The sequence below is a fragment of the Oryzias latipes genome, chromosome 17 (genome assembly GCF_002234675.1).
Source record: "Oryzias latipes chromosome 17, ASM223467v1".
NCBI classification, from domain to species: Eukaryota; Metazoa; Chordata; class Actinopteri; order Beloniformes; family Adrianichthyidae; genus Oryzias; species Oryzias latipes.
This window is the reverse complement of record NC_019875.2, coordinates 11,024,294-11,044,629: the sequence shown is the minus strand read 5'-3', so window position 1 is coordinate 11,044,629 and position 20,336 is coordinate 11,024,294. Positions and strand designations below refer to the sequence as shown.

The following is a 20,336-nucleotide window of genomic DNA, read 5'->3' as shown; positions in this document are numbered from 1 at the left end:
ACCCGTAATAAGGTTACGTTTTGTTATTGTCCTCTCTCTGCGAGAGATTTTTGGCGTGTTATGATATCTTTAATAAATAAATAAATACAATAAAATGTCGTCTACTAAATTCTAGAGTGCGGGGAGAGATTTCAAACGACACTTTGCAAAATCATTTTTCAAAGTCTAAAGAAAAATGAAATAATTTCAAAACGAAGCTTTACAAGCTTACATTTTTCAAAATAATCAGTGGAGTTTACCCTTTTTCATTCGTAGCTGTTCTAGACTTTCACAGAAATACATACCGAACGTTGGACTACTGATTTATGAAGATTTCCATCGACATGTCCTCCTTCCTAAGACTCTTTTCAACAAAACATGCAAATCTTTATGCATGAAATAACCATTCCTAAACAAAGCTCCGAAACCAAACCGGAAAAATATGACCTCATTTTACATCCGGGCTAGAGGCATTACCGCCCCCTATGGGCAGGGAGGTTTTGAAAAAACGCTAGGTAAATCACACTTTTTTTTTTAATCGATCATAATTAAAAGTACTTTTATATTTCATATACAAATCAAGTCAGTGAAAGTGAAACATTCATCAGAATTAAGCAAACAATAACTAAAATGACAAAGTAAAAAGAAAAAGTAAAAAGAAAAAGATGGTAAACAAAGGGCATGTGTTTTATCATTTACAAATATATGAAGTGTTCTTACAGAATAATCATAAAGTTGATCGCAAAAGAGATGTTTCATTCATGGACGGTAAAAAAAGATAAATTATATATTTATATATAAGCAATGGTTTCAGTTCCAGATTAATCAAAATTGCATCTCCTGCAGGATTAATTTTTGATATTCTTTCAAAATGTGTTTATTTAATTTAATTTAGAGTGGGTATTTCGTTTATAAGTAAAATAATTTCATCATTATGTTGTTTTCTAGCTTTCTAAGTTTAGAGTTACTAGTTTATTGTCACGTTTTTTATCTTGTAGGGGAACATCATTAATGGTCAAAGCTGGGAAGTGTGGTTTGATTAAATTGTAATGAATTATTTTAGGAATAAGATTAAGTAGAGCACCTCAATCTTTTTCCTTAGTCTTAATCCAATGACCCTTGAAGATTGAGGGTTGCTGTGGCACTTTAGAGCACTGTTGCCGGTTTGTCCCAACATTTCTTCACACTTGGCGTTTTTTGGAAACGGATTTCAATAATGGGTCAATATTAGAAGACACACAGTACTTTACAAAAAAGAACCTTTTCACTAGTGTGTAAATATTCATGTGTACAGTCGATAAAGAGGATGCAAAAAACTTTTCCAAAATGTTTTACAAGAATGTTTTTTACGTGTTCAGTTCTCATGTGATGGGTCTAACATTTTGGTGGCTAAAACTTTCTTACAAATTTCCCATGACTAAGGGCTTTCATCTCGTATGAGTTCTTCACATGTGAACTTTTAAGTTACTTTGGATGAAACTTTCTTTTTTTAAACATGTTTTGCAAGTAAAAAGCTAGTCACCTGTATGTGTGACAGATCAAACTTTTTGCCTGGAAAAAGCCTTCTTGCACATTTTAACAGAGAAAAGCCTTTTGCATGTGTAAGTTTTCATATAGACTTTTAAAGTGGAACTGTTTCATGGGGGCTCTAAATTGATGATTTTGAAAACAATGTTAGTTACATATTTTACAAGAAAATGGCTTTTCGCTTCCGTGAGTTCTCATGTGACAGGGCAAACCTTTTAAGTAGATAATTTTTTATTTATTTTTTCAAATTTCACATAAAAAACGACTTTCAAGTGTGTGAGTTGTTCTTATGTCAACTTTTAATTGACAACTTTGACTGAAACTTTTTTCACATACTTTACAAGTAAACAGCTGTGCACGTGCTGGAATGTTCATTTAACGGGACAAACTCTTTGAGTGTTTGAAGGCTTTCTTTCAAATTTCACAAGAAAAAGGTCTTTCACTTGTGCGAGTTAACATGTGGCCTTTTGAATGAGTCTGTGTTGTGAAACTTCTTTTAAACAATTTACAAGAAAAAGGCCTCTCACCAGTATGATTGTCATGTGGACCTTTAGATAAGTACTTGAAGTGTAACATTTTTCATAAATTTTATAAGTGAGAGGTCTTTCACCTGTGTGATTTCTCATGTGAGTCTTCAAATTCCCACATTGAGTAAAACGTTTTCCACGTGTCACAAAAAAATGAGCTTTCATCTGAAGGAGAGTCCAGCTGGCGTGACAGTTGCAGAATTACTGTTTCTGATCCAGAACAAAATTCTCACTTTGTTCTGGTTTGGAGTCCATTTTTCCTGATCCTCCTCAGTGTCCCAAAAAGCATCATTTTCCTGCTTCAAATCAAGCTGTTCTCCTTCCTCATTGATGCAGACCTCCTCCTCCTGTTCCTCTTTGGTCTGTGAAAGCTCTGGTTCTGGTTCTGGTGTTTTTTTAACATGTTTTTGTGGCATTTTTCTGATAATGGAGAACATGCAAAAAGAAAATTAGGCTTAAAGTTGCATGTCTGAGTATTTCTCTGTTATATCGTTGTGAATCAGAACTATCTCCTCAATAATCAGTTTTGTTTTATTTGGGCTAAAAACAACATGATTGCAGTTAAACCACCAATGGGAACACTTTTAAAATAGATCAGAAGTTTGAAGTAGGTCTTAAATCAAATCAAATTCACTGGACACTTTATTAGGCACGCATGTCAAACTGCTCCTTAACGCAAATGTCTAATCAGCCAATCACATGGCAGCAACTCGATGCATTTAGACATGTAGACATGGTCAAGATGATCTGCTGCAACTCAAATCGACCATCAGATTGGGGAAGAAAGATGATTGCAGTGACTTTGAACATGGGATGGTTGTTGGTGCCAGACGGTACATCATCTCTGACAAATAAGTCAGAATTGTGGAAGTTGTCTCGAAACTTCCACTAATGTACTTATTGAAAAAGTTTTGGCATGTGTTTTGGATCTCCAGCTGGAAGATCTCTGGTCCAAGTCCAAGATGGATTAAGCCTGGGTGGGAAACTAGCCTCAGTATTTGCCTCACCCTGGTTACTCCACCCTTATGGAGGGCCCTTGTCCCGCTGGTCCACAGGTGGATCTATGGTCGTCACGGGCAACCTCAAGGTATAAACGTGAACAGTGCATGAGTGTAAAATTGAGTTTGCTCTCAAAACATTCTCCCTGTATCGATGTAACAAAAGATGTATGTGTTTTATTATCAAAGAATCTACACATTTTTTCAAAGTTAAATTTAAGCACTGGAGATTATTTTAAACCTTCATCAGCGTTTATTATAGCAATGTTTACTTAAATATTAGAAATTCCAGTACAGTATACAACTGGAATTTACACATATAATATAAGAAAATACGTTTGTACTTTCAGACATGTCATATTCTGATGCAAAATCTCACAACATTCAATGGATTAGTAATCTATAACCAAGAATCTCCATGTGAGAAATCCATCTCCCATCTTTGTGAATCCTGAAAAATGATTATACTGCACAGAAATATTTGGTTTTACTTTACAAAAACACAGTGCTCTTTCAACATTTTGCTCTATTACAATAAACTAGTCTTCATCAAACCTGTGAACTGTCGTGAAGTTCCATTAAAACAGATTCTGCATAATGTATATCTTCCAATAAGGGGCCTGGCGTTCATTCAAAAAGTGAAAAGTCTGGCAGTTGTGAGACGGGGTTCAGGTGACAGTAAAATATGGCATGGTACCATAGTCACCAATGTAATCACATACCGATCGGACAAATTCAGCCCCCCTCTTTTCTGGTCAAAGGAAAGGATTAATGACAAAGATGGTATTATCATGTTCTTCACGTTCCCAACATGCATCTCTGCATGGTGAGTCGTTGGAGACTGACGGCTGCTACAGACCGACACTTTAGAGCACCGCTGTCTGTTTGTCCCCAGAATTTCTTCATAACTGGTGTTTGTTGGAAATAATAATGGGTCAATATTAGAAGATATACAGAAATATACAAAAAATGAATCGTTTCACTGTGTGATTTCTCATGTTGTTCACCTTTCAGCATTTCCCTTATGCTGGTTCACCACAGCGAACCAGCTGTCAATGATTGGCAAAGGTGGTTTGGAAAGTTAATGTAACCTTTTAGGTTAAGTAAAGCTTTCCTACAAGTTTCACATGAAAAGGGGCTTTCATCTGTAAGAGTTCTTCTCATGTGAACTTTTAAAGGAAAAACTTCCAATGAAACTTCAGGTCAAACTTCTTGCCTGGATAAACGTTTTCTTGTTACAGATATTAACAGAGAAAAGCCTCTCACGTGTGTGAGCTCTCATTCAGACTCCTAAAGTAATTACTTCAAATGAAACTTTTTTCACTTTTGACAAGATAAAGGGCTCTCGCCTGTGTGAGAGGTCTTCTTCATGTGCACTTTTAAAGAGCTACTTCTAGAGAAACCTTTCTGACATACTTTACAAGAAAAGGGCTTTTCACCTGTGTGAGTTATCATGTGGGCTTTTAAGTGACTACTTTGAATGAAACCTTTTCCACATACTATACAAGAAAAAGGCCTTTCGTCTGTGTGAGTCCTCATGTGGACATTCAAGGTGCTACTTGTGGTAAAGCTTTTTTCACATACTTTACAGGAAAAAGGTCTTTCACCAGTGTGAGTTCTCAGGTGGACTTTTAATTCAACACTCGTAAGGAAACTCTTTTGACATACTTCACATGAAAAAGGCCTCTCACCTGTGTGACTTCTCAGGTGGACATTTAAGTGACTACTTGTAGTGAAACTTCTTTCACATATTTCACAGGAAAAAGGTCTTTCACCTGTGTGAGTTCTAAGGTGGATTTTTATTTCAGTATTTGTAAGGAAACTCTTTTGACATACACTACAAATAAAAGGCTTCTCACCTGTGTGAGTCCTCATGTGGGCTTTTAAGTTACTACTTGTAGTGAAACTTTTTTCGCATACTTCACAAGTAAAAGGCTTTTCACCTGTGTGTATGATACTTATGTGGGCTTTTAAATTATTACTTTGGAAGAAACATGAATCACAAGAATTTGAGCTCTCATCTAAGGGAGAGTCCAGCTGGACAGTCACAGAATAACTGTTGCTGATGTGAGGGTTTTCCTCCAGAACTGGGTTCTCACTTGGTTCTGGTTTGGAGTTCATCTTTTCCTGATCATCCTCAGTGACCATGAAAGCATCAGTCTCCTCCTTCAGTTCCAGCTCCTCTCCTTCCTCACTAATGCAGACCTCCTCCCACTCCTCTTTGATCAGTGGAAGCTCTGGTTCCTCTTCATCCAGACTGGAGCTCCTCTCCTGCTTCCAGAGAAGCTGCTCATCATCAGTCTCCACCTTACAGATGTTTTTCTCTGAGAGGTCTGCAGGAACAAAGATTTAGAAGGAAAGTGATCAGGGGGCAGGAATGGAAAATTGTTGACAGGTTCCAGAAATATGATGGAAAGATGGAAGCAAAAGTAAAAGAGGTGGCTGTGAAGCAAAAACGATAAACACATGAATCCTGAATCACATGAACTAAGTGATCCTTGTGTACTGCGTTGTCGTGATAATATGTGCTTTTTGTGTTTAGAGGGTGTACTTTTTTTCTTGTATCTACACATTGTAACAACAGTGTTGAGATACGACTTTTTTTCTGTCACCAATGACCCAGACCCTCCCCATTGGTAACCCATCTACACCCATCCTAGTAAGGCAGCGCATTTATTGCTGCAGCCTCAGTCAACTCTGAACTGTATATGTGTATCTGTTGTATGTCTGATCTTGTTCAGGTTGTACTGGAACTAATTTCGTATGTCGGTGTAAGCTGTGCATATGACAATAAACGAATTCTGATTCTGATTCTGATTCATGATTATAAAAACCAAAACATTTCTGAGGTCAATCCTCTGTTATTTGTTAAATTACTTAATTAAAAGCTGAATCCATTTCAGGTTGTGGCACATGTAGAACTGTTCTAGGAGGCCGGATTTATCTCAGAAATAATGTCTGAGAAAATAATTTTATGTTTCTACACACATTCTAACAACTAGCTAGAGGTTTTCACTTTAGCTGTTTACACTTTCACTGAAGACAGAACCGGGCCGAGCATTGAGAATTGTAACTGAATGTTGGTGATGCTAATAAGCTTCTGTGGGTTTTGTGTACACAAACTTTTTATTGTTCCAGCAATCCAGTTATTTAAGTGGTAGAAAAAATGCCATGTTTGGCTCTTGGTCACTTTTGTTTAAGTCCAGCCCAACAGAACCAGCTGAAATAAAGAATCCACCATGAAACTGACATCCAGATCTGTTTATTTAACAAATACACTTTTCTTTTTCATGCTGTAGGAGGTAAAGTACCTTACTGAGATTACATTTTACTGAGCTGTAAGCTCTGACACTCTACCTTACTCCTGCTCTCTGAACTGAACAGGTTTTCTCTCTACCATTTTTTGGTAGGTCTCTTCTCTAAAACCTGTTTGCAGGAAACTTTCAACAAATGTTAGCATGTAGCCTCTGCTGGTGTGTAAAGATAGTGAAAGAGAAGCTGTCAGGCTGTCATAACACATCTGAGACCTAGAAGTCAGTAAAAGGTGTGATTGAAATGATAAACAAGTACAAGCCTTTTTCTTAATAAAAAAAAAAACCATTAATGTCAGAACAGTTACATTTTTATACCTGTACTTTGCAGTGTTACATCAGAAACCCTGATGATGTTTCTCTGATGATGGTGATGATCCAACTCCTCAGTCTGGAACTCCAGATTCACATCAGCCTCCTGATTCTGGACCAGCCGCTCTCCTTCCTGATCAATGCACAGTTCCTCTGGTTCCTCTTTGATTTGTGGAGGTTCTGGTTCTGCTTGGTCCAAACTGGAGACTCTTTCCTGGTTAGAGCTGCCATTCATCATGTACTCCTGATAGACAAAAACGTCAGAAAAACAAAATCATTTAAAAAGAAGAGAGAAAGTACACACATTTCCAAAGTCACTGTTTGTTTTAACGTGCACATTCCCGTCACACAATAGCTGCAACCCGGAAATACAAACGACTTTACACCATGATTTGAAAGAGGGGCGGGAGAAGTAATACATGTTCGTTATTAAACCCTTCATCAACAGATGCAAAAGTTAAACCTATTACAATTACCTTCCGGGTTGTATGGAAAAATGTGTGGAAAAGTAATAACGTGAATGATTTATCAGAAGTCAAAATAGGTCAAATTAACAAATGAATAAAACTATATTTTAAAAACTATATTGCCCATCAGGACATTTTTAAATGGCTAGACTCTGGTCATGTTCAAGTCAAATCTGACCAATTTTCATCTAAAAACATTTTTATGCTGTGTTTAACATCTGAATGCCTCAAAGTCTTATATCCTTCACACTATGCACTTGAACATACATTAAAACTAATAGTGTTCCAATCAACCACCTGTGGTGTTCGCCGTCAAAAGTGACTGTCGTAGGAAATGAATGGATATCCAGACTATATTCATCCATCACACACAACATCCCAAATACGATACGATACACTACACCACACCTCCCTCCCTTCAGACCTAAAGTCGCACTCCAGTCATCTTTTGATCTATTCTAAAAGTGTTCCCAGTGATCTTTTAATCATGAGTATGACATTTTTAGCCAAAATAAAAAACCCTGTGTCGTTTTCTAGGACATAGTTTCTGCAGAGCGACAGGATCTCTTTAGAAATTTGCTCTGAGTTCTGGGCAGGGGTGTTGGAACGGACGTAAGCCTTCCCTCATGTCCCATCATCCTTTTGTTTACACTCTCTCCAGCTTTACAGCCCCTCATAACCCCAACCAAACTTTACTGGTGCAACAAAAATGGCGGGTAATATTAGAGCTCTTTAGCTCTACAGTTTTGAGCCTGATGGCAGCTTGGATGAGGAAAACTAAGACGTACATGGATCTATCTGAAAGTAGATGTATCGTAATGGAGCAAAGAAGGGAGCTTGTGGCCTGCTGATAGTAGTTTGCACAAATCAACTACAAACTTTTTCAAACTGCATTATTTTATCTGCTCCTGATTCATCATTTAGATTTGAATATAAAAATAATTAAAAAGACACAGTTTTACCCCTGATTTTCTTCATTTATACTCTCCATTATGGGAAAACGCTACAAGAATTTGTTTAAAACAGAAAAAAAAAACGTGATTTACAATGTAGGGTACATGTCACTTGCTCATGCATTTAATCCCTACACACACACACACACACAAACACAAACATACACACCTTCATGCTAAGTTTGGGCTTTGAAATTCCATGTTTGTTTGTTTCAGCGCCAATTTGTATTTTTGCTGCAGTTATTTTATAAATTCACAACAACCGCTACTTTAAGGCTTTGATCACAACGAAAAATGTTGAATGTTAAAGAATGTTATTGTTAAAGAATGCCAAGTTAAAATTTGGTATTAAAAAGGCCTTTTGTACCAATTTAAGAGCCATTAAAACAGACCAGTCCAGAGGCTTAAATGTGGTCATGTGACATGGACGCTATGAATCGTCTATAAACTGGATAAATAATGTTAACATCTTTAAAAAGGGGCCTACTATGCTAGTGTCAGGGGTTATTCATCCAAGGAGAAGGGGAAATAATCATTGGTGATTAATAACGTAAAGAAGGTTAAAAAAGAAGAAAAAAAAGAAAAAGGTTCAATTTGAATTTTTAAAACAATGGTCAAATTAATGTTATTTTTCTTGGCATACATTCATATGCAAAGATGCTGTTGAGTTAATGCTTTAATATTCTTAGTAACACTATTTTGAATTAAGAAGGTGCGACTGTGTTTGCTGTTGACATAAGTATATATGTATTTTTTGAAGTTAAAAAGGTTCTATTGTTCTACTTATTTTTCTACTTTTTTGTATGTCAATCTTTTTTCCCGTTAAAAGCTAGAGGGTTAAGTAATAATGTAAAACGTAAGGCCTTCTTTTTGATCGCTAAACAGGAAATACTGATTTTGGCATTTTTTAAGGGACCTCATTCACTTGCCAAGGATGCAAATTTTTGGAAAACTCAATACATTTTACCATGGGAAACCCCTTTTTTTTTAAACATGTTTTTAAACCAAATTTAAAAAAGTTCTGGACATAAACAGTTCCTTTTGTCATTCTTCACCAGAAACGGTGCCTCACCCTTTTTGGGTATTGCTATTTCACTCAAACATTTTGGAAAGATTTGACTAATTTTATAACAATTCATCTATATGAAGACTATAAATTACTCTACAAAAATATTATTTTTGGATATATTAAACAAGGGAGATTTAATGCAGAGAAAATGTATATGGTTAACTTACTTATAATTATGGCAAAATGTTTTATTCACAAGTGTATAAATGGTAACAAAAAACAGTATTCTATGTTTTTCAGAAAGAAATGATGCTGTATGTAAATAGCATTGAATCCTGCACTAACAGTTCAAATATGCTCACTTTTGAAACTTTAACAGAATCTTTTACCTTTATTATTTGATATATTTTTAACCTGTTTTATATTGCTATTATTATAGCTTTTTGGAATTTTTGTTCATTTTCCTGGCAAATGTGAAAATTTATAGTGTGGAGTCTCACTTTTTGGTATTTTGTATGTGCAATATTTGTTAATAAAGTTTATTGAAAAAAAGAATAACATCTTTAAGCACTAGACTAGACGGAGCAGGAGCTCAAACAACAGTTTTCTGAATGCTATATCGAACTCTAAACAAAAACCAAAATAATACCAAAACGAAGACATTCAGATTCATTGCTTACATTTTTTTCAAACTGAAGTGTATGAATTTAACTTATTTCCTTTCGTAGCTGCTCTTGACTTTTACAGAAATACATACCGACTTTTTGGAAGTGGGACTACAGCTTTATGAAGATTTCCATCGATCTGTCCTCCTTCCAAAGATAATTTCAACAAAACACGCAAGTCTTTACCAGCGCGTAACCTAAACATTCCCAAACAAAGCGCCGAATCCAAACCGGAAAAGATTGGGTTTTTCCACATCCGGGTTACAGACATTTACGCCCCCTCCCCAATGAATATGACTGCCCCCTATAGGCAAGGAGTTCGTATAGAATTCAAAAAAATGTTTTTGAAAGTTATTTAAACGGATTTAATTTTTTTACTTTAGTGCTTTAAAATAAATTCACTGGTTGATATCCAAACATAGACCCTTAGATTTTCATATGCCTTTTTAAAAACAAGTTTTTAACATTTATTATCATTCAATTGTTTAAACAATTAAACCTTTGTTTTACTATTTATTACTAAACACTTTTAAAAACAATTTTTTCTCTCATCATTACTGTTGCATATGTATTTTTGTTCAGTGTAATTTATTGTATTGATCTGCCAAGCAGATTTGACTACTAAAATATGCGATGGTGAAAATGTCATGTATTTTGAAACTTAATCGGTTAGAACACATTTAAACTCAGCATCTGGGTATAAAAATATTCCCAAAATATGAATCTGATATAAATGTTTTAAACAAATAATGAGTTTAAATTATTTCTTTTTATTAAATTGAAGCATTTAAGATACATTTGTAAAGGTTTCCACAAAACAGAAATTATATTGTACTAAACACAACTTCTTTAGATCAGAGATTAACTTCTCAAATGAAAAGTCAAATGTATTCTAGATCATCAAACCCTAACCTGTTTTGAAGCACGGACATGATTAATGTCAAACAATATGGCTGATAAATACGACTAAATTGAATGCATAAAAATGGGTATTTTCTAAATATAATAATAAAATGTATGTGTGCAACCTTATTAGCAGCACTCTGGTAACACTGGAGAGCCAGGTGGTCACATGCAGGCTTGGTGCATAGGAGAAACCTATTGCACCAATTCCCTATTTCAAGTAGGAACTCTGGTCTTGTCTGTGAGTTGCAGCTTTCGTCTTTGAATTTAAAGTCTCTTCATCTGTATCTTCAATGTCTCTTTTCTGCACATACAAACTTTCCAAAGACGCTCTGTTTCTGTCCAGAGCAGCATTTTTAAGGTAGAGGGTAGCGGATTTAGGTAAGACTGTGAGTCACAGACAGATGTAGTGGAGGAAATCTGGTTGTTTTCCAAAATGAAATATCCTTCAGAATTTATGTAAAAGAATCAGATAATATGTAAAAGCAGAAATAGTGTCAATGAATTTAATACTGTGCAGCCTGGGACCAATTGACCAATGAATTGGTGCGGGTTTGCAGCTCAAGGGTTGGGGGGTAACTACATTAGATTAACCTTAAAAGCCTGTTGCCACAAAGAACAGAAACTAGTCTTCTTAACAGACATAACAGATCAAAACAAAGCAATGATCCTTATATCAGGTTAATTGGCAATTGTAGAAAAGAGCTTCAAAGTTTATCGGGTTTCTACTTCACTCTGCCAAAACTACGTATCCTAGATAACAAAACCCTCCAAAAAAGCAGAGATTTGTTAAGAACTTACTGCTTGGATGATCTCAGTCAGGTTTTTATTAAAAACCAAATGAAAGACATGATTTGATCAGATTTTTCAAGGTCATCTTGTGTTAAAACACACAAACGAGTGTAGCATGTGGATCTGAGACAAAGAGGTGATTGGATTTTCAAAGGTGGGGATCTATAAAATGTTTTCCATTGAGGGATTTGTTGATGTGATTTGCACTTCAGGGCCACAGTAGGTTTCTGTCACAGAAGTCTCAACGATGTCTGAGCCAACAAACATGTTGTTGGTGTCTTCACTATCATAATGGTAACCAGTAATGACATTCTCTGGAGAAAAGAATGCTTAGTCAAAAATATTTGACTGTTGTGGAAGTTTAAAAAAAAAGTTTTATACTTCACAACATGCCAACCAGAGCACCGATATTAGTCTTGTATTAATCACAGGCCAATAAAAAGATAAAGATAAGATAAAGATGCTTTATTTGGTCCCAACTTGGGAAAATGGGTTGGTACAGCGTCGGCGTTAGGCTCAAGATACAAACATACAAACAATAGATGACAACAGAGACCAGAACAATCAATCAGAAAGAAACATGTATGTATTGCGTGACAGCTCAGGACAAAAAACAGACAGACTGTAAATGAGTTTATCTATTGCACATGGATGACAAGTTATAGAATCCAATGGAGTGAGGCAGGAATGATCTCCTGTAGCGGTTGGTGTGACAGCGAAACTGCCTTAGCCTATGGGAGAAGGAGCTCTGCTGACCATCAAGTACAGGATGGAGAGGATGCTCCGGATTATCCATGATGGATACGAGCTTATTTAAAGTCCTCCTCTCCATCACAGCTTCAAACGTGTCTATTTTACATCCGATTATGGAGCCAGCTCTTCTAACCAATTTGTTCAGTCTATTAGTGTCCCTGGCAGATATGCTGCCCCCCCCAGCAGACCACCGAAAAGAATGGTAAATGGCGTATACTTATATAGCGCCTATCTTCCTACAAGGACAGAGCTCTTTACAGTCACAGACCCATTCACCCAGTCACACACACATTCACACACTCACACATTAAGAACAGAGTGCTGGCCACAACAGACTGGTAGAAAATCTCAAGCATCTTCCTGCACGCGTTGAAGGACCTTAGTCTCCTCAGGAAGTAGAGTCTGCTGCTGGCCTTCTCATACACAGCAGTGCTGTTGTTCTTCCAGCTCACTCTGTTGTCGATGGTTACTCCCAAGTACTTGTACTTTTCTACCTCTGGGACATCTCTGCCCAAGATGTCGAGAGGCTGGGAAGCTGGTGGTTTCTTCCTGAAGTCCATCACCATCTCTCTGGTATTTTCCACATTGAGCAGTAGGTGGTTTGCTCCAGACCATCTCACAAATTTATCCACAAGTTCCCTGTACTCCTCCTCTCGCCCACCATTAATGCAGCCAACAACCACAGAGTCGTCAGAGAATTTCTGAAGATGGCATGACTCTGAGTTATACTGGAAGTCACTGGTGTACAAAGTGAACAGGAAGGGAGAGAGCACAGTGCCCAGTGGGGCCCCCAGACTGCTCGTCACCTTGTCAGACAGGACACTGCCCAACCGGACAAGTCCGACAAGTAGTCAATGATCCAGGAGACCACGTTAGCTGCAGCTTCTCACCCAGTAACCAGGGCTGCATGGTGTTGAACGCACTGAAGAAATCAAAGAATGTGACCCTCACAGTGCCCCCCCCCTCCATCCAGGTGAGAATGAGCACGTTGCAGCAGGTGAATAACAGCATCCTCCATCCCTAGGCGTGGCTGGTAGGCAAACTGAAGTGGGTCCAGAGATGGTTTCACCAAAGACCTCAGGTGGGACAACAAAATCCTTTCCAGCACTTTGGCTGCATGGGACGTGAATGTACCAGAAATAATTATCTCCTAAAAGTAAAAAGGTTTTGTAAATTAAAGATTGAATTGGGGTCAATATTAGCCCCAAACCTCTACATTCTTAGTAACAAATACAGTATTTCATGCTTTAATATGTTGTTTCACCCCCACCCCCTCATCGCCATAGAAACCGTGCTTAAAGGAAAAGGCTATTCTATTTTTTTACACACCTCGAAATGACTTAAAACCAATAAACACATTTTTTTAAATAATTCAATGTATGCGATTGTTTTAAATTGACCAGAGGACAGCTTTATCAGCTGTTTTTGACAGATAATTTAAACAATTAGTTTAGTCAATCAATCGTTTAATCTCACTCTCTAAATTCTCCTTGAACCTGCCATCAGACTTTAAAAGTTACATTCAATTTCTGTGAAAGTCAGATTCTTCATTTCCGCATAATTCCATCAGTCTAATCTTTGTTTAAGGATACTTTTAATGTTAACATTAATTACAGCCTGTGATTTTCATAGGCAGTCATGCTGGTTGTCGCCAGCACTGCCAGACTTTCAAATCATATTTAAAGCGTTACTGCCCTCTAGTGGCTTGAAATGGAAAATGTAAAAACTAAATCATAGCAAATATATCGGATAAAAACTGCTATATAACAATTCCCAAGTGAGTTTAATACAGGTATTTACAATATAGTTGGGTATCAATTACATTTCATATTCAAAAGAAGACATGTGTTATGATCAATGTCTTCATCTGCTGGTAAAAAGAATAAATCTTTATTCCAATTTTTTTATCAACTATAGTTTTTCAGGTTTTGGTTAGTTGAACAGAAAACCAGAAGCTAAAACCACCCTAAAATTATATTCAAGTAAGACTAGTATTACCTTTTTAATGTTAAAAAAGGGTACACTAATAAATATGTGGTTGAGTAAGAAAAATAACTGCAAATGACTCAAAAAAGTTGATTTTTGCTACTATTTACAATCAGGCATCTGTATCAATTTCCAGAATAAAAAGTTTTATTTTACTTTATTGAAATGAAACACCAAGGCTATCCCACTTTAAAAATGACAATGATGTTTTGGTTTTAAAAAAATATTTTTGACAATTGCAACACAAGTAAGAGTACAACACAATTAAAAATTCCTTCAAATTCTTCATATTTAGCTGCAGATGCATGCGATAATACTTTCATCATACAGTCGAAGCTGCCCTCTAGAAAGTATATCAAGTTTATTTGAAACTTTCTTTAGGTTTTAAAAATATAGCCTGTCAGCCGTCAAGGATATTTGTATTGCAAATAATAAATAAAGCATTCAACCAAAACTTTATTTACATCACAATTATGGGGTTGCTTCCATAATTGATATGTGTTAAGCCACCGTCATATGGAAATGAGTAAATTATGTTTACTATGTAAAACTATGGCTCCCCGTCTGTGTGAGTTCTCATGTGAGCAGTCAAAGAACCGCGCAGCTTAAAGGACTTTGGACATAAATCACAGGAAAAGGGCCTCTCACCAGTGTGGGTTCTCATGTGAGCGGCTAAGTTACTGCTCTGAGTAAAACCTTTTTCACACATTTTACAGGAGAAGGGCCTCTCGCCGGTGTGGGTTCTCAAATGGGCAGTTAAAGAACCACTTCGATTAAAACTTTTCCCACATATTTCACAGTTAAAAGGCTTTTCACCCGTGTGACCCCTCATGTGGACAACCAATCTGGAAGATTGAGTGAAACTCTTTCCGCACATTTCACAGGTAAACGGCTTTTCGCCTGTGTGCTTTCTCATGTGAACAGTCAAATCTCCTCTTTGAATATAACTTTTACCACATGTTTTACACGAATAAGGCCTCTCACCTGTGTGTATTCTCATGTGAGTTATCAAACTGCCACGCCGAGTGAAAACCTTCCCACATGTTTCACAGGAATGTGACCTCTCATCCAGCTGGACGGTCACAGCATCACCTTGATCCAGTCTGTTTCTGCAGGCTTCACAAAGGCCTAGAGTCACATCAGAGTGGATTACATCAAGTTGCTTCCTTTGGGACTGTTTCCCAAGTGAATGAGTTGTTTTTCCACAAACGGAACACTGCACTGAGTTTTCCTCTGTGTTCCTTTGACAGTGTCTCTCTAATGTGGATGCTTTGCCAAAAAGCTTAAAGTGACCAAAGTTTCTGATCTGAGAGTTTGCTCCCAGAACTGGGTTCTCACTTGGTTCTGGGTTGGAGTCCATGTTTTCCTGATCATCCTCAGTGACCAGAAAAGCATCATTTTCCTGCTTCAGTTCCAGCTGATCTCCTTCCTCATTGATGAATTGTTCCTCCTCCTCCTCCTCTTTGATCAGTGGAAGCTCTGGATCCTCTTCATCCAGACTGGAGCTCCTCTCCTGCTTCCAGAGAAGCTGCTCATCATCAGTCTCCTCCTTACAGATGTTTTTCACTGAGAGGTCTGCAGGAACAAAGATTCAGGAGGAAAAAACAATGTCTGCTAACATTCCAAATCATGAATCAGTGTTAATATTTAATCACAACCATCATACATCAATTTAAACCTTTAGACATCAACCTACTTCCAAACCGCATAGTTTGTTCAGGATGAGACATGCTATGCTTTCTCCAATAACAGAGGTATATTTATGTATTTAACTGATGTGTCCTTTACTGCAGTATAATAACCATACACATTCAAGTTAGCATTTCATTCTCTATGGAGCTGCAACTTTTTTGATAATCAGATACTAGAAAATCAAGTTACAACAACAATATGATGTCAGTCAGAATTGTTCTTGGATAAAAACACACACTCACTCATACTTTCAGTTATTCCACTGATGCACACTGATCCACAATAATCAGACAACAGGGGTTGACATAGCCCAGAAATTTGCACTGGCCCACAGGGCCAGTAGTTTTTGAAACTTACTGGCCCTGCCTGAAAGTTACTGGCCCGACACCGCGCATAGCGGGACCCGCCGCTCCGCAGGTGCTTGCAACTTTAGGGGGGTCCGGGGGCATGCCCCCCCGGAAACTTTTAATATGGTGCAATTTGGTGCATTCTGGTGACATCACTTATTTCTACACTTTTCAATGACTGAAAATAGACCATATCAAACTTAAATCTGCTCTAGTCTGTTTCAGATGTTTTGAAGTGTAGTAGGTAACACTAGTTCAGAAGTTTTCATGGTGCTTCTAACGGCAAATATCGCAATAAATCATAAACCTTAAATGTGTTAAAACAATCTAATGGGAGCTTGAACCATTTAACGAATCAAATAAATCCCTTAATGCATTTGACCAATCGGATGGACGCCTTCACATTGTTGGCCAATCAGATGGAGCCCTGTTATGTTAGATGTTTGTAACCTATGTCAACGTGGGTCATTTGGAGTATAATTTTTAAACTGGGAATGGTTATTTGGTTATTTTGCTGTTTGTTTATATACCGCAAATTATATCGTTATCGCAAATTTAATCTCTGATATCGCATATCGCGAGTTTTCCTCATATTGTGCAGGTCTAACTGAGATCATTCAGCTAACTAGAAATACTTACTGCTTACAGTGTTGTAAAGAAAAACAAAATTAAGTAGTTTAACATTCTACTGCATTTGAGTCTGAGATTCAGGTATTTGGAGTTGCCTTTGATTCTTTGACATTCAGCTTAAAGCTTAGTGGATACAGTTTCATCTTCAATGCATTCATTAAATATCTTGCTGTCCATACTACTAATTATACCCACTACTCCATCCAACATATTCCTATCTATTCCTGCCATGTCTTCCACATCTCTGACATGCTTCAGTCTCTCTTCAGTGACGGTGTCGGATTTATAATCAAATGTAATAATAACCCACTGGCTTGTGCCTTCGTTGTTGCTGTTTAACATTGTTTTGTATTGAATTGTGACATTCAATAAAGTTTGAAAAAAAAAAAGTAGTGAGCGCGTGCCGCGTGGTGCTCGGCAGTGAAAGCCGCGCGCGCAGGCGGGAGAGAAGGAGAAGTGATCAAAGGTTTCCCATAGAAACCCTTGAGGTCTGAACACAGGACTAGCAGAAAAACTAAATTATGAAGACGAGGTAAATCTACACGTTTTCGCAAAATTTACTTTATTGAAAAAGGTGAAGAATGTATAAACCGTTAGATATTTTAGTGGCCCGAGCGGACAAGTGAAAAGTAAAGTCTTGTGGTCCGCACTGCTCGAAAAACAGGACCGGGCCAGCGGACAAATGGCTATGTCGAGCCCTGGACAATATGTCACAAACATCTTTTTGTCAGTGAATGAAGGATGAAGCTCACCTTCATACTGGATTACTAATATTTCCTCACATTCAGATTTGATCTCCTGCTTCAGTAACTGCTGCTCTTCCTCCTGGCTGCAGCAAAGTTCCTCCTCTTCCTCTTTGATCTGTGGAGGCTCGGTTTCATCCTCATCTAGACTGGAGCTCCTCTCCTCCTCCTTACAGCCACGCAGCTGTAAAACATCTGTGAGAAGAAATGACAGAAAAGCAAGTAAGGACATTTATCCTCTTCAACCTCAAAGATTTGTTGCTGTGGAACATCTGAAAGCAGAAACCACGGTGAAACAAAGCTCTTTATTAAAGATAAAAAACAAAAAACCTGATGGACATCACCCAAATTCAACAATAGCTGTCAAGTGTTTAAAGACCCACTACAATGAAAATTGTGTTTTTGTGTTTTTAACATGTTGCTGCGGCACTTTTCTGATGATGGAGGACACATATAAAGAAAATAAGATTAAAACTGCATTTTTGAGTATTTCTCTATTCAAATCAATGGCATATCAGGAACAGATAATAAACGCTGTTGGAAAACACCTGTAGAAATGATGCAGCTGCTACAGTCACAAGCTCCCTGCTCTGCTTCCTTCTCTTCCATTCACTTGCAGACAAATATATCCATAAATGTGTTTTTGTTTTCCTCATCTGAGCTGGAATCTGACTCAGAACTGTAGGGCTGGGTAGCTCCAAAAATGCTTGCTCTTTTTGTTGACTCGTGTGATCTTGGGGTTGTGAGGTAATGTAAGGTAGCAGGAGAGTGCAAACAAAGGGATGATAGTCAACAGTCCCACTCACAACTCAGAGGAGAATTTTGGATTAACTCGTGCTGCCGCTCTGCAGAAACTATGTTCTAGAAACTATGTTCTAGAAAAAGGCAAATGATTTTGCCTTTTACAATAGATAGAGTGGGGCTTTATGTTGTATAGAAACAAACTCCCTCACTCAAACAAAGATTATATTTTTTATTAATAATAAAGTTTGCTTCAGTAAATGACTGTCTCTCATCAATGTTGCCACACACAAAAATCTAGATTTTTGTTGTTTTCCTTTGGACAGTCTGTTCTTTTTGAAGTTTATTGCAGCTGGCTGATCTATGGTTGTGTTTCATGCAAGTGAAAGCAGACTTTTAATTGGATGTAACCTGCAGAGTGACTGAACTCATTTCTAGGTTGATTTGGATTAAAAGCTTTTATAAAAAGTAAATGTGAAGAAAAAGCTTCAGCTGGTCCCACAGACATTTTAAAAAGGAGCAAAGATCATCAGAAAAGGCTCATTTACCAGAAGTGAATGTACGTCACATTAACATTATTCTATAACTCATCCAGATAGAAATGAACATTCCCTCCTCCTTGTGAAGCTCTACTGCGTAAGCTTACATACAGCCTCATGGAACGCCTGGACAAATCTAAGAACTCAATTATCATGTCTCTGACTGATCCCAAAAGAAGCTCATGCCGCTACACTTCTGCCCTAAGGAAACACTGGATACAGCGATTATACTCTTTTTAAGTTATATCTTTTTACTTTTTATTATAAATACTGTATTTGTATCTTATGTTTTATTTTATTCTCTTTTCCTCCTATGGACCACCTGAGTCTGAAATAAAAGTTTGAATATGGAGCTATTTCAGCACAACAATGCTGACTGACATTCATTATTCTCAGTTGTTGACAGGTCACATATCCTCCCCCTTCTTTGTTATTGTGTTAATGTTTAAAGGCACAATTACAGTATTTTAACTTCTTCATGTGAATCCACTTGTAAACCAAACATTTTTGAATTTCTAAAGTCAATGTTTAAATATATGAAATAAATATTATTTGTAGATTTAAATGTTGCATGTCATAAACACATTTCTACAGGAGCAATAATGTTTAATAATATTAATTGCATAGATGTTTTTGGTGTTATTTTAGACTGACCCGTGAGTTCATGAGACGTCTTCCAGACGCTCAGCCTAAGAAAAGAAATCTCTAAAATTAAATTAAAGTATTTGTCCTAGTTCGCCGTTTAACAACTAGATTTACATACCGATTTTTTGGAAACGGTGGTCTTGCTTACTAAAAATTTCCATCAGTCTGTCACTGACTGAAAACGTGTCGAAGATCAACTGTGCAAAGGGTTTGCACAGGAGCATCAAGATGCTCCCAAACACAGCTGTCGGACTGCAAAAAGTGAAAACCGGAAGTGACAAATTTGGGTTAAGCTTGGGCCCTATACTGACCCCTAGCGACACGGAGTTAAAATGGTTTTCAGTCAGGTTTGGATTTGTGTTTATATATATATATATATATATATATATATATATATATATATATATATATATATATATATATATATATATATATATATATATATATATATATATATATATACATGTGTGTGTGTGTGTATATATATATATATATATATACATATACACACACACACATGTATGTATCATATATATATATATATATGATATATGTATGTATCATATATCATATATGATACATGTATGTATCATATATGCATATCATATATGCTGATGGTCCCTAGAGTCAAGACAAAAATCCATGGCGAGGCCTCGTTTAGTCACGGACCTCGTCTGTGGAACAGCCTGCCTGAGGATGTGAGGACCTCATCCTCTGTTGAGGTTTTTAAAAAGAAACTAAAGACTCATTTGTTTAACTTAGCTTTTAATTAGATCTTATATGTGCTATCTTTACTCTTATATTTTATATGCTATTT

General features: G+C 36.9%; 2 protein-coding genes across 4 annotated transcripts in view; both read right to left on the bottom strand.

Annotated features, from left to right (window-relative positions):
- The window catches only part of LOC105356154 (oocyte zinc finger protein XlCOF22), a 28,118-nt gene extending 8,319 nt beyond the window's left edge, over positions 1–19,799 (bottom strand). The window contains exons 1-3 of one of the 3 annotated variants that reach the window (XM_011486239.3): positions 19,638–19,799; positions 17,604–17,789; positions 11,894–15,757 (exon numbers count right to left, since the gene is read on the bottom strand). In XM_011486239.3, the coding sequence (XP_011484541.1) occupies positions 14,733–15,757; positions 17,604–17,789; positions 19,638–19,743 (1,317 nt within the window). In that variant the 5' untranslated portion in view covers positions 19,744–19,799 and the 3' untranslated portion in view covers positions 11,894–14,732. Of the gene's footprint in view, positions 1–284; positions 438–11,893; positions 15,758–17,603; positions 17,790–19,637 lie in introns of those variants that run through there. The other 2 variants (XM_020711340.2, XM_011486237.3) reach the window with 2 other exon arrangements.
- LOC111946258 (zinc finger protein 235-like) lies at positions 3,183–9,979 on the bottom strand. The gene is made up of 3 exons (XM_011486238.3): positions 9,841–9,979; positions 6,661–6,898; positions 3,183–5,364 (listed from the first exon to the last, which is right to left on the bottom strand). The coding sequence occupies exons 2-3, from the start codon at positions 6,890–6,892 to the stop codon at positions 4,352–4,354; spliced, it is 1,245 nt and encodes a 414-aa protein (XP_011484540.1). The 5' UTR covers positions 6,893–6,898; positions 9,841–9,979; the 3' UTR covers positions 3,183–4,351.
- Positions 19,800–20,336: the final 537 nt, after the last annotated feature.